At 38.4% G+C, this 14,678-nt stretch overlaps 1 protein-coding gene across 5 annotated transcripts; it reads left to right on the top strand.

Moving 5' to 3' along the window:
- Positions 1 to 304: 304 nt before the first annotated feature.
- On the top strand, positions 305 to 13,526 carry Znf207 (zinc finger protein 207). 5 transcript variants are annotated; one of them, XM_055619609.1, is made up of 13 exons: positions 305 to 492; positions 2,790 to 2,916; positions 4,979 to 5,117; positions 6,272 to 6,439; positions 6,553 to 6,628; positions 7,071 to 7,118; positions 8,378 to 8,448; positions 8,974 to 9,128; positions 10,561 to 10,653; positions 11,577 to 11,819; positions 12,383 to 12,542; positions 12,673 to 12,856; positions 13,074 to 13,526. In XM_055619609.1, the coding sequence occupies exons 1-12, from the start codon at positions 452 to 454 to the stop codon at positions 12,831 to 12,833; spliced, it is 1,482 nt and encodes a 493-aa protein (XP_055475584.1). In that variant the 5' UTR covers positions 305 to 451; the 3' UTR covers positions 12,834 to 12,856; positions 13,074 to 13,526. The 5 variants fall into 5 exon arrangements, with proteins under 5 accessions (XP_055475584.1, XP_055475583.1, XP_055475586.1 ...); XM_055619608.1 differs by having other exon boundaries at positions 12,673 to 13,526; XM_055619611.1 differs by lacking the exon at positions 7,071 to 7,118 and having other exon boundaries at positions 12,673 to 13,526.
- The last annotated feature ends 1,152 nt before the right edge of the window (positions 13,527 to 14,678 follow it).

Below are 14,678 nucleotides of genomic sequence, written 5' to 3' on the forward strand. Positions count from 1 at the left end.
TCCTTCCTTCCTTCCTTCCTTCCTTCCTTCCTTCCTTCCTTCCTTCCTTCCCTCCTTTCTTTTATTTATTTTTTGTAAAACTATCTTTAATTACAATGGTAAACTTTTCCTCTCCGCAATTTGCACACGTGTGGTCAGACCTAGTCGGGGAGACAAGCACTAAACGCTCAGCGTACACAACCCCAGAGGCCGCAGCTCCGCTTAACCCCATAAGATGGCGGCAGTGCATCCTCCACCCACTCAGGGCAGAGGCCCGTGTCACGTGACCCTCCCCGGCTCTCACCCCGGTGGCTGACGGGAGGTAGAGAAGAGAGAACGAGGGTGTCGGCCATTTTGTGTCTGTTTCCTGTGGGACGCGGTGGTGGCGGTTGGTTCGGAGACGAGGGCGATCTTCTTCTGGCTTGTCCAGCTTCTTTCCGCCTCCTTTCTACCCGGTCTGTAGAGCGCAGTTATGGGTCGCAAGAAGAAGAAGCAGCTGAAGCCGTGGTGCTGGTATCCTTTGTGGGCTCGACGAGGAAGGCCGAGCGTGGGTGGCGCTTAGTCGGGCCTCGGGCTGCGAGGCCTGCGGTGGGCCTCTTGGCGGGCCGCTCCCGGCCCCCCGTGCCGGGGTGGCTGGGTTAGGATTTAGGATGGTTTCGTGCAAGATGGGGTCCTTGCGGTGGGAGGGCTCCGGCCTTGGGTGGGCCTGGCCTCGGTGACTCAGGCGCTTGTGTGCGAGCGTTGGGCCTGCAGCCCTCCACCGAGTGAGGTCGCGCCCAGGGACTCGGGTCTCCGTTGTTTGGTTGGGAGATCCCACAGAGGGACTTGAGTTTGGGGCAAATGTGCTAATTGACTCCCAGGATAATTGGGTTGTGAATGTCGGGGGGGCCGCCCCCCCGCCTCTGCCCTCCTCCCTTCCTCGCCCCCCCCCCTTACGGTAGAGGCTTGGCTTCCGCGTCTCTTTCTGGCTCCTTAATCTACAGGAAGGGTTCGCTTACTGGGTGGAGTTTCAAGTATCTGTTACCCAATTTTGTAGGACTGCAAAAAAAAAAACAAAAACAAAAGAAACGAATTCTATTTTTCTCTTCTTTGGTTTTTGGTATTTTTTGAAAGAGATAACGTATTTTACATTAAACTTGATTTTATCTATTACAAGTAATGATCTTACGTTATTAAAATAGTCAACAAATACCTAAATCGGTCACGAATTTTGTAATACGGTTTATAGGAAAAATCTTGTGAGGTCAGAACGCCTGGCATTGTGCATATATGCGAGTTTACCTTCCTCGACGAATATGGAACTGGAAGGAATTTTACGGATTGTTAGTTAAATGTGAGGTTTGCTCTGTCATGATTTTGGATCCTAGAATATAAATATTGATGAATTCCCAGTTTCGAGTCTTTTTTTGTACATCTACTGAATTGTTGAGAAATTGCTTGGATTTCCTCCTTATTTTTCCTTATATCGGGGTTGGGGTTCTGGCTCTCTGTAATTCGATCTGTTCACCAGGCTGACCTCGAACTCAGATCGGTAAGCCTTTTTTCTCCCAGGTGCTGGGTAATCCCAGCACTTTGACCACTGCCCGTTTTTAGAGTTCTGGAAGTTTTTCTTTGAGACAACCTCACTGTTCTGACCTGGCACTCACAGAATAGAGTTCTTCCTGCCCTTTCATCTGTAGTGTTGATATCAAAGGCATGGGGTATGTTAGGCGAGAAGATATTATTTTTAAGATAAGGTCTGAGTCTGCATACCAGGCTTTCCTGGGTTTGATATATTCCTGCTACACACTGCAGTGTGCCACCTGTCCTGGCTCATTTAATTTTCATTAAGCTTTGGACATGCCTGAAATTCTTGTTTTTATATGTGTTTTTACTTTTCAAGACAGGGTTTCTCTGTGTAGCCTTGGCTGTCTGGGACTCAATTTGTAGACCAGGTTGAACTCACAGGTCCACCTGCTTCTGCCTCTCAGAGTGCTGAGATTAAAGGCATGTGCCACAGCACCTGACTTTGGAACTGTAATTCTAATTGTGAGTTGCTGCATGGGTGCTGGGAATAAAACCTTGTACTCTGAAACGGCAGCAAGCGCTCTCAAACCCTAAGCCATTTCTCTGGCCTCTTATTTTGATTTTTTTTTTTTAAAGATTTATTATTTATACAACATGGTGCCTGCACACCAGATCTTACCAGATGGTTATGAGCCACCATGTGGTTGCTGGGAATTGAACTCAGGACCTCTGGAAGAAAAGCACGTGTTCTTAACCTCTGAGCCATTTCTCCAGCCTCAATTATTTTGATTTTTGAGATAGGTTCTTAATATGTAGATCAGGCTGACCTCAAACTTTCTCTGTCTTTTGGATGCTGGGATTAAGCCACATCCAGGTTTTTTTTTTTTTTGTTTTTTTTTTGTTTTTTTTTTTTTTTTTAATTTTAAAGTTGCCCCTATTTTTTTAGTTATATGAATGGCATTTGTTTTATTTTGAGGCTGGATCTTACTATATATAGCTGTTGGCTAGCCTGGAAACTCACTATTGTAGACCAGGCTGGTCACAAGCTAAGAGGTTTGTCTGCCTCTGCCTCTTAAGTGCTGGGATTAAAGACATGTACTACCTTTTCCAGCTTTCTGTTCTTTTTGTTTTGAAATTTATGAGATGGAGGATCCATAGATTTCCCAACTCTCCTGGCCTCAAGCTTCCTCCTGCTTTAGCAGCTAATTAGGTGAGAGCCACCCAGATGTGACAGGGTTGACAGATGTTTTCATTGGCAGTGGAGTCACTTTTGTGCAGTTTTTTTAAACCTTAATGTTGACCAGGTATTGTAACAGAGATTTTGATGATGAGAAGATCCTTATACAGCACCAAAAAGCAAAGCATTTTAAGTGCCATATATGTCATAAGAAATTGTACACAGGACCTGGTTTAGCTATTCATTGCATGCAGGTAAGGATTTTTCTTGTATTCTGTGTTCTGTTTCTTTTTTTTTTTTTTTTTTTTTGCCCTTGTGATTTGTAACTACATAAAGAAGAATCTTGGATATGTCTTCGGGAAACTATCTTTATAATTTATCACACTTGATGAATAGCCAATCTGCTTAAAAACTAATCTCACCGTTGGTGGGGGTACATGATTTTAATACCAGCAGAGAGGCAGGCAGATCTCTGAGTATGAGGTCAGCCTGGTCTAAAGAATGAGTTCTAGTACAGCCATGGCTACATAGAGAGAAAACAGTATGTTCTTCTTTTTACAATTATTTATTTTAGTAGATACTATGTTACCTTAGACTGGTAAGGAATTAGGCTCTCAATTTGAAACCTGGGGTATAGTAAAACTTTGTTTCAAAGCCCAAAAAGAGAGGCAAGCATTTTAGAGCCTACTATGCTTTAGACCTATAGCTTTATGCCATAGTACTTTCTGGTTTTGTATAGGTATTTAATCAAGATTAAAAAGAATACAGTTTTCTAGGTATGTTTTAGTTGTATTTTCAGTGCTTTGTATCTAGCTACATGTAGCATGCTTGACTATTGAAGGGGTAGATAGAGAACATTTCCATTCCTCACAGAAAATTCCTGTGGAACAGCAGCAAATTAAATGCTTGGGTATAAAGCATTTAAATGAGTTTAGATTTATATTGTGGAAGAAAGTACCGTGGTTTGTCTCATAATAAATGATAGAGAAAATGAAAACAAGGTAGAACTAGGAAGCAGTCAGATGAGAAAAGATTTGAAAAGAAGTGAATAATTTTCAGGGACTAGCAAAAGGAAAGATCTTGAATATTGGAGAATTTTGCTATATTGACTGAAAGAAGCAGCAGTAGTATGTTAGTGTGTTAATTCTGAATGAAAGGAATTTAGATAGTGAATATAACACAGACTTGATGTTTATATGCACCTGTCACACTATGCTGACAGTCTAACCCGAGCCTTTTACATACTAGGTTTTCTTTACACATTCTTCATACTAACCAATAGCTTTAGCTCTTTGTTTGAGACAGAGTTTCTCTGTTTAGCACTGGCTGACCTCAAACTTAGATCTGCCTGCCTCTTCCTCCCTGAGTACTGGGATTAAAGGCATGGGCCACCACACTTGCCTTTGTTTTACAGTTTTTCAAATGTGGCAATTTTATCTGGAGATTTGAAAATAGACTGAAGTGCATTGAGTTCAGTTAGGAGACTTGGAAGGTTAAAAAGAGGCATTGTTGTCAGAACAAACTTTGCTAGTAATTTGATGTCTAGTCAGAGAAAAAGTGAGGAATGAAGGATGATTTTTAAAGTATTCTGAGCAAGAAAAATGGCTTCAAGGAGTCTGGTATGGCTCAGTGGGTAAAAGTGCTTACATTCAAACTTGAAAACTGCACTGAGACTTGAATTTGACCCTTGAGACATACATGGGAGGAGAAGAATCAAATTCCACAGGTTGTTACTCTGAACTTACTTTGTGTGATGTGGGGCAACATCTCCCCTGAATGTAAATAAATAATAAAAATAAAGTCTTGCTACATAGGTGAGGTACATTTGGGCTTAGTGGTCAGATGACTGGTGTTGTAAAGCCAGTAGGTGGCAAAAGTAGGACTTAAATACAGAAAGTCTTTGGGGGTGCCAGGCTTTTAGACAGGGTTTCTCTGTGTAGCCCAGGCTGGCCTTAAACTCAGAGATCCACCTGCCTCTGCCTCCTGAGTGGTGAGTGCCACCATGGCCTGGAAAAAAGCTTTGCTTTAAAATTTTATTTATTTATTACTTCCTTATTTGCATTGGTGTTTTGACTGCATGTATGTCGCTGTGAGGGTGTCAGATCCCTTGGAACTGTAGTTGCAGACAGTTGCGAACTAAAACGTGGATTCTGGGAATTGAACTCAGATCTCAGAACTACTGCTCTTAACTGCTGAGCCATCTCTTCAGCCCTGGAAAAAAGTCTTAAAATAGATCCTACTAAGTGGTCTGTTGAGGAATTTCTAGTGTAGAAAAGACTTTCATGATCTAACATTTTTTGTTTTTAATTTTTTAAGGTGCATAAAGAAACCATAGATGCTGTACCGAATGCAATTCCTGGGAGAACAGACATAGAATTGGAAATATATGGCATGGAAGGTATTCCAGAAAAAGATATGGATGAAAGACGGCGACTTCTTGAACAGAAAACACAAGGTAAAATTTGCAATGTATTAAAATCTATTTACACTGACAGTATTCCTATTTTATTTCACTCTTTTCCCTTTGTTTTTTCAAGACAGGGTTTGTCTGTGTAGCCTTGACTCACTCTGTAGACCAGGCTGACCTCAAACTTAGAGATCCACCTGCCTCTCAAGTAGTGGGACTAAAGGCATGTGCCACTGCCCAGCTCAGCATTGCTTCTCTCTCTCTCTCTCTTTCTTTCTCTTTCTTTCTCTTTCTTTCCCTCCCTCCCTCCCTCTCTCTCTCCCCCTCTCTCCCCCATGTTTTTACAGACAGGGTTGCTCTGTGTAGCCTTGGCTGTCTTGGACTTGCTTTGTAGACCAAGTTGGCCTTGAATTCACAGAGATCCACCTGCCTGTGCTTCACTGAGTGCTGGGATTACAAATGTGCGCTGCTGCCCAGCTTGAGTTGCTATTTTCAAGCATGAATTTAAGTTTTGGGTTATTGTGTGTCTTGTTCTGAGGCTTGAGCACAGGTTGCCTAGCTTTGCACCTTACACCCCTGAGTAGATGTGGTAACAGCTGTGCATCACTGCGTGCAGCTCCCAAATTTTCATATCTAAGTTTTACTTCATGTGTTTGGATGCTGCCTGCACATATTTCTGTGTTCCACTGTGTCTTGTGCCCACAAAAGCCAGAAGAGGGTGTCTGATTACCAAAGACTGGTTATATCTGGCTGTGAGCTTCCTTGTGTATGCTGGGAACTGAACCTGGCCATCTTTTCAGCCCCACCAATTCTAACTTTAAGTTAGCTTTTTCATGTTCTTTCTTAGCATCATTTAATTTAGGATTTTAAGCTATGCACTGTGCAGACGGTAGAAAATGTTACCAATCTCCTGTGTTTTTGTTTTGAAATTATTTTATGTGTATGAATGAATGTTTTGTCTGCATGTATGTCTCTATATTACTTGGGTGCCTTGTGCCTACGAGGGTCAGAAGAGGTGATTTGAACTGGAGTAATTCACAGAGATCCACTTGCTTCTGCCTCCAGAATTCTTGGATCAACGTTGTGGGCAAAATCACATAAAATTTTTAAGTTGTTTAGGTCATGTATGTTTGTTTCTTTCTTTCTTTTTTTCTTTTCTTTTTTTTCTTTCTTTCGAAAGTAAATTAAAACTTTTTTTGTAGAGAGCCAAAAAAAGAAGCAACAAGATGATTCTGATGAATATGATGATGACGAATCTGCAGCCTCAACTTCCTTTCAGCCACAGCCTGTTCAGCCTCAGCAAGGTTATATTCCACCAATGGCTCAGCCAGGACTGCCTCCAGTTCCAGGGGCACCAGGAATGCCTCCAGGTAACATGAGATTTGTTAACAAGTGTATCCTGAGGACCTCACTGTTCTGATGCAAGTGTTCCTTCCTCCTGCTTAATTTCCAGTACTAACTTTGTTGCTGAAATGATTTGTAGGCATACCTCCATTGATGCCAGGTGTTCCTCCCCTGATGCCAGGCATGCCTCCAGTTATGCCAGGCATGCCACCTGGGTAAGCAAACTTCTAGTTGGTTTGTGGGCTTGGGTGTTTTTCAACTTGGGTGCTGCAAATTAAATGTTTCCCCTTTTTTGCTTCTCAAAAGATATGGGCTCCATAAATTTTTATCTAATAAGGGGTTAGTAAGTATGAGACAAATACATTTGCCTCTGAGGAAAATAGATTTTTGGTTTTAGGAAGCCATCTGCTTCAGTTGAATTTGCTGTAAATAAAGTGTTGGCTATAGATTTGAGTGACTTAGTTATGGAACTTTCAAGGACAATGTGTAGTTGATGAAAAGGAAACTGTAAATGATTTACCAAAGCATCAGAAACTAAATGAAGTTGAGTTGCCCATCACTTTTACTTAGAGTTCGATATGAAAGGTATGCAATACACTTTCCCACTGTATTCTGAAAATCACAGTTAGATTTTGATTTTGTCATACATTTTCACAGATTGCATCATCAGAGAAAATACACCCAGTCATTTTGCGGTGAAAACATGTAAGCATCTCATTCATAATGTAATTCAGGAAATATAATATAATCATAATGTCATTTGTGTGTGTGTTTAATGATATTTATTCAGTTGACTTAAGAAATTTTCTAATCTTCCTCACTAAAACTTTAAAGTTTGTTAGCTCATTGACACATCTCTTTAGATATTAAAACATTTCTGAGGAAATAGACACATTAAAATAATTTTCTTCTCAGGCATAGTAGACCTCACTTTTTTTAATCTCAGAATTTGGGAGGCAGAGGTAGGTAGATCCCTTTTCTAATATGAGGCAGCCTGTTTTGCATAATGATTTTCAGGCCAGCCTGGGCTACATAGTGCCTAGCCTGGGCTATATAGACTGTCTTTAAAGGAGAAAAACATTTTTTCCCAAATGTGCAGATGCTTTCTCAAGCTATCATTAGGTAGTAAGACCTAATAATAAGTAATACTTTAAGATCTAATCTGCCATCGTGCTTTATTATTATAGAAAGTAATCACATTTTCGTGTAATTAGGATTTATATATAGAAGTTCTGATTAAAAGTCTTAAACTGTAGAAATACTGGAATAATGTAGCTCATTGGTGGAGTGCGTATATAACATGCACCAGACACTGGTTTATCCCCAACACCAGAAAACCAAAAGAGACCACAAGTTAAGTTTATATGTTAGTAACCTAATATTTTGAAGTAAATTGGACACTGACTGATCTTTGAAGGTGAGCTTTTTTAAAAAGGGGAAACTATAAATATGGGTTATATTTTTGAGTCATAGTTTAATATTATGAAGTAAAATTTTATGTTTAATTCTAGTTTATATTTGCCAATTGGTGATGGTTTTTCCTTGTTCCTCCTAGACAGAAATTTTTACTCCAAAATGGACAACTCAAATTAAAAAAGTTTTTATTTTTGTTGTATGTGTATATTTTTAAAGTGGAACAAAAACCTTCCAGTCACACATTTATTATTAGATGGGGCCTCCTGAATATATTCTCAACAATGCTGTTGGATCTTACAGACCTTGTTTTGCCAACAAGGGTTTTTCAGTTTGTTTTATCCCTGTTTTATTGGTACACCCAAGAGTTTGCTGTTTTTTAGGACATTACGATAGAATTATTGTAGTGTAAGGTAGATCTTTGTGGCTTGACTGATTTTAGTACTTGAGATATTCAAGTTTTCATTTAGTGTTTTATAATTGCGAAAAAATTTATGGTTTATATTATTAATAAATACTTTCTTTTTTCTTAAATTTTGCTTTTTTTATAGAATGATGCCAATGGGTGGAATGATGCCACCTGGACCTGGAATACCACCTCTGATGCCTGGTATGCCACCAGGTATGAAGTGTTAAATTATTTCCTTTGTATTGTGTCTGATAGCTTTTATTCCTAAGTTTCTAAATCTTTTACATGTTGAAAGACCTTTGCTGTGTGGGCTGGGTGTGGTGCCATACAGCCTTAGCACCTTCACTTTAATCCTGCAGAGACAGTTGCATATCTAGATTTCCAGACTAGCCTATACATAGTACTCTAGGCTAGCCAGGGCTATAGTGAGGTCTTACCTCAAAAAACAAAGTTGGCATTGGCTGTGTGATGGTGGCCAACCTGGTCTACGAAGCAAGACCAGGACAGCCAAGTCTACACAGAGAAAGAAAACAAAGTTGACTAAAATAGTGATACCAGTAAGTTAATGATGGGGGCTGTCTAGTGATACTTGTTAACATTTAAGATTCTAGAGTTGTAAATGGAAGAGACAGTTTGAGGTGTGACAGTGGTCAGGAACATGTGGTCATAATCATATACAATTTTTCTTGGAAATAAATGTTCCTTGACTTGAATTTTTGGGAATGATTTTTGCTGCAGGCATGCCCCCACCTGTTCCACGTCCTGGAATTCCTCCAATGACTCAAGCACAGGCTGTTTCTGCACCAGGTATTCTTAATAGACCACCTGTACCAACAGCAGTACCTGCTCCACAGCCTCCAGTTACTAAGCCTCTTTTCCCCAGTGCCGGACAGGTAAGGTGAAATTCTTGAAAAGGTGTGCGTTTATGTTTAAAGGTAAAAGTCGACTTGTTTACAGATATCTTTGAAATTATCACAGGTGAATTTCTTAAATAACTTAATATGTAATATATACTAAAATGTAGCCTATCATCTGTATTTGTTCCTTTATTTCCTCTATTCACAGCAGGTAGAAAGGAATCAGATGTTACTTTTTGATAGTTATGGATTCTTTTCTTGGTCTTTTGAGACAGTGTTTCTCTGTGTAGCCTTGGCTATCCTGGACTCACATCATTCTGTCTGCTGGGATTACAGGCATGTACCACCATGCCTGGCTAGGATTCTTGATTCTTAGCTGTAGCTAGAAATGAAAGTTGAATGTCTGAGGATTAAGTAAATGATATTTCCAGGTCTTCCTTTGACTTGTGGAAGGGAGTAGAAGTAGGTCAGAGCCAATGACAACATCTCTTTTAAGATTTCAGCAGATGGTACAGAGATGGCACATGCCATTAATCCCTGCACTGAGGCAGAGGCAGGTAGATCTATAAATCTAGTTCCAGGAAAGTGAAGGTTACATAGAAACCCTGAAAAAGAAACAAAAAAATACATTTGGTGGGTGCTTCTTATTTAGAACTACAGTAAATTGCAGTGCTACACTTGAGTTGGAAGAGCATCATTTAATGGCCTTTAATCTTCTTCTAGATCTTGTTTTGTTTTTCAAGACTTGGTTTCTTTGTGTGGCCCTGGCTGTCCTGGACTTGATTGTAGAGATCCAGATCTCCCTGTCTCCTTCCTCTTTCTCCTGAGTGCTGGGATTAAAGGCGTGCTTACTACCACCCAGCTGGTTGAATTTCTTAGTAGCCTTTCTTCCATCATAACTCTTCCAGAAGAGGAGTAGGCTGGATACATTATAGCCGGAATGTTTGCAAATTTCATTTAGAATTATGTAAATATATTTAAAAGAATCATTTTTTAAAAAGACTATCTCTTAGATTTTTCTCAATATCCCATTGTTTCTGGGTGCTGTTTTAGTTTTAAAGCTATAAAGCATATTAACTTAGACTTTTTGTGGTGGGTGAAGATTTTATTTATGGAGTTGTTAAACCTGATGAGACTGTAGGCTCCTTTTATTGTATAGAGCATTTGCATAGAGAACTGTCAAGTGTCATTTTCAGTTTATGTTAACATTCTTGAAATATTGCAATGCAAAACATTAAGTTTAGTTAACATAATTTGGTTGTATTGGTATAGAGATAACTTGAGGCATGTACTTTTACTGTTTATTAAAAATGCATTTACTCTGCCTCTTTCAATAAATAAATGACATTTGATTGCATTACAGTCTGCATTTATCAAAAAAAATGCAATCTATACTAAAGTGCCACAAGGCATATTTTTACCCATTTGTTCGGAGACGGTTCATTGTTTCCTTTCTTTTATGCTACAGATGGGGACACCTGTAACAAGCTCAAGTACAGCTTCATCCAATTCAGAAAGTCTGTCTGCATCTTCTAAAGCTCTGTTTCCTAGCACAGCACAAGTACGCAGGAAGTTGCAGTTTAAAATTGTTAAAAATTACTTTATAACTTAACCCTTTGGACCCTTTTAAAAAGCTAAATCTTACCAATATATTTAGTTTGTTAGAAGTAAAAGAAGTACTAAAACTCATGGTGTTTGAAATTTTGAATTCATACTAATGACTACAACAAATTACTCTAAATTTTTGTGGCTCTAAAGGGTTAAAAGCATGTGAGCAGTAAATGAACTTTAGTGGCCAATGGTTAGCCTGATGCATGGTTAAGCTATTTTTGATTCATGCTGTTTAATGCATCACATCTTTAAGGAAATTAGCGCTCTGCATTTGATTCTAAAGTTGACTAGTTAACATTTTAAACATATTATGAAAGTAATGTGTGTTGTCAACTTTATTTAGAGCCTGTGCCATTAACCCTTTTGTCTATACTGTATTCTAGCCATTACTAATTTGGAGGGTAGTATGTTGCTATCTATAGACTATGTGCATAGGTGGTAATATTGATAAGTTACCACTGATGATTTTTTTTTAATGCTTTATGATCCAGACTATTGTATTCTGTAGTTTCTGTTTTTTTTTTTGAGCTGTTGGAAAGATTAATTAATTTAAACAAAGAATTTAGGAGAGTAAACGCACTTGCATTAAATACTATTTCATGATTCTGTAGTAAACTAAAATTAACACAAAGCATTGTAAATGTAAGTTCTTGGAGAGGAGGTATAAGCCATCTGAGAAGTATAGTAATTTCAGCCCAGTATCTTGATACTCATATGGTTGAATTCTGTGGAACATTTATTATACATTTAACTTGGTTTGGTTTCTTTTCAAGTTTGCTCTATTTCATGTTGGTGTCTTTTTTTTTTTTAATTTTCTGTTATGCTTAACTTTGGATATTGACATTTTATTGATGAAGGATTGTTGTTTTGCAGGCTCAGGCAGCTGTCCAAGGACCTGTTGGTACAGATTTCAAGCCCTTAAATAGTACTCCTGCAACAACTACAGAACCCCCCAAGCCTACATTCCCTGCTTATACACAGTCTACAGCTTCAACCACTAGTACAACAAACAGTACTGCAGCGAAACCAGCAGCTTCAATAACAAGTAAGCCTGCTACACTTACAACCACCAGTGCAACCAGTAAGTTGATCCATCCAGATGAGGATATATCACTGGTAAGTTGTTCATAGATTTTTACTAGTACTGTTTGATCAAAGATCATTAGAGCAACCTGCCCATTCGAGAGGTTTTAGTTTGTACTTACATGGTCTTATCTGATTTTAAATCTTCACAAATGGTTTTTCATTCGTTTATTACTTAAGAAACCATAGTATAGTAAGCAAAGAAAGAAGGATAATTCATGTTTGGTCTCACATATACCACCCTCCTATTTCTAAAAGAAAAGACAGTAAGCTTGGTTCTTATTCTTAAAAATGTTTAGGTATAAATTTGCTTGTGTTGATTGACAGGGCTGAGTGTCAGAGTCTACAGATTCTTTGAAGCTTATACAAATGAAGTTCACTTGTTAGAAAGTTACTGTTTAGATTTGTAATTTTGTGAACTTGGGTAGCCATGTTCTAACGTAGAAGTAGGTTAGGGAATTTTAAATAATAGCACTGATTCGTGGGAGCAAAAGTAAATAATTATTGAGATTAATTATATTTAAAATTAATTGGATTTTGGATATTTGTCTTTCTGTGTTCTTACATTAGACATTATGCATTATTTTTATTCTCAGGAAGAAAGAAGGGCACAGTTACCTAAATATCAGCGTAATCTTCCTCGACCAGGACAGGCTCCAATTGGTAATCCACCAGTTGGACCAATTGGTGGTATGATGCCTCCACAACCAGGCATCCCACAGCAGCAAGCAATGAGACCTCCAATGCCACCTCATGGTACACTTACTTACTCTCTTTCCTTCTTTCTTTCGTGAATTTTTAGTATATATTTAAAAAGTTAACTATCTGCAAAATGTTTAACAGTGCGATACACAGACCAACTTTATGTATATTTTGTGTTTTTTAGGTCAGTACGGTGGTCATCATCAAGGCATGCCAGGTTACCTTCCTGGCGCTATGCCACCATATGGTCAGGGACCACCAATGGTGCCCCCTTACCAAGGTGGCCCTCCTCGACCTCCAATGGGAATGAGACCTCCTGTAATGTCGCAAGGTGGCCGTTACTGATCTTACTTCATCAAGTCTAATAGGTTTGGAGATTAAACCTTTTCTCAACTTGTGCTGTTTATATAGACAAGCTTCCGTCTGTAAGGCTTCATTGTGACTTTAACAAACATTATCTTCCCACATACCAGGAACTATTGGACATTTATTTGACATGGGAGAAATTATTTGGAATAATAAAACAGGAACTTTTCCTGAAGTTGCAATTTATACTGTATGGCTTCTTTTTCATGTTTCATCTAGGTTTTTAGAAGTGAAGTATAGTAAATTTGGTTCGTAAAAATTGTGAAGGCGCTGGAATTACATGAACATACCACCTTAAATAAAGGCAAGTTCTGTAAGCTTACATTGCTATTTGTAAAGTTATGCCTTCACAGCATTTCCAATGCTGTTGGACTTTATGTCCCCAACCTAGCTTGGTGAGGGCTGTAACTGTTTCCAAGTACTTGTACATTGGAAGTCTGGATGTGTAACAATATTTAATGTAATTAGAGAGTTCCTCCTGTTTCAGGGTTTAAGAAATCTGGCCCGCTGAGGTCATGTGACTTTTCTGTACTGTTAAACTTAATTGTAATAAAATGAAAGAAAAATTTATGCCTTTTTATTCATAACCCAGCTGTGGACCACTGCCTGAAAGGTTTGTACAGATGCATGCCACAGTAGATGTCCACATAATAAAACTCAGTTACCAATACAGTTTTGATACATGATTGGATTCTTTAAGTTGTAGATTTTTTCTTATTTAGTTGCATGTTTTTACAGTATATATATATATAGAGAGAGAGAGAGACTTGTTATTAATATCTCTATTGACTCATGAGTCATTAGGTATGAAGTCTTTATGTGTTACCATTTCACATCATTTGGTATCATGTTACAGAAGTTAAAAATGTAAACTTCAAAACTTATTGATAAGATTATTTAGAGCCTAGTGCCAGACCCATTTTCTTAGGCTTCAATTACTAGGTAAATACTTTATGGACCTCAGAAGCTTTCCAGGTACAAACTTCTAGAAGCTTAGGTACATGATTCTTGTGTTAATGGTTTGATGGAGGTTAACTTCTGAATATGCCTCTAGTACAGTGTTTTGATGGTTACAGATGGATCAGCAAGTTTTTATTATATTCCTTGGAGGGTATGTTACTTGGGATTCGTAAGGTACCCTGTGTTTTTAAAACCAGATGGCTTGCTTGACTGGTAATTTTTTAAATAATTTATTTTTATTTTATGTACATTGGTGTTTTGACTGCATATATCTGTATGAGAGTGCCAGATCCCCTGGAACAGAAGTTAGGCTGCCATGTGGGTGCTGGGAATTGAACCCATGTCCTTTAGAAGAGCAGCCAGTGCTCTTAACCACTGAGCCATCTCTGTAGCCTCTTGACTGGTAATCTTGATCCTTGAAATTTTTGAATTTTGGCATGTTCCTATAGAAAATTTTGCTGTATAGGGGTGACTACTATTGGGGATTTTGTGTTGGAAGTCACATCATAGTAGGTTTATGATCAATTGCTTTTAAGTATCAAGTGGTATACAAAGTAACTAACCATAAAGAGTATAAATTGATTTGACTTAATACTCTTATACTTATTGATTTGACATATACTCTGAATATGAAGTTAAATTTTCTGAGAAAAATGCTAAGTCTTTAATAATTTCTTTGAAGATACTAGATAAAAGATGTGACAACAACAAAAATGAGTTCAGTTGTGTAGGAATATATATACTGAAAATATTTGGCTTCTTAGAATGAAATGTGACAAGTAATTTAATTTGAATGCCATTTCTAATCTGGCATTGAGTCTGCGCTGTCATTGAGACTGTGTTGAGTGTCTTCTCTGCTTATAG

The sequence above is a fragment of the Psammomys obesus genome, unplaced genomic scaffold, assembly GCF_907164565.1.
Source record: "Psammomys obesus unplaced genomic scaffold, mPsaObe1.curated_primary_1811, whole genome shotgun sequence".
Taxonomy (NCBI): domain Eukaryota; kingdom Metazoa; phylum Chordata; class Mammalia; order Rodentia; family Muridae; genus Psammomys; species Psammomys obesus.

Coding starts and splice junctions, on each gene's coding strand:
- Znf207 (XM_055619608.1), top strand. CDS start 452: ATGGGTCGCAAGAAGAAGAAGCAGCTGAAGCCGTGGTGCTG. Junction 7,119..8,377: donor TCATTTTGCGGTGAAAACAT/GTAAGCATCTCA, acceptor CTTTTTTTATAG/AATGATGCCAATGGGTGGAA. Junction 12,543..12,672: donor ACCTCCAATGCCACCTCATG/GTACACTTACTT, acceptor TGTGTTTTTTAG/GTCAGTACGGTGGTCATCAT.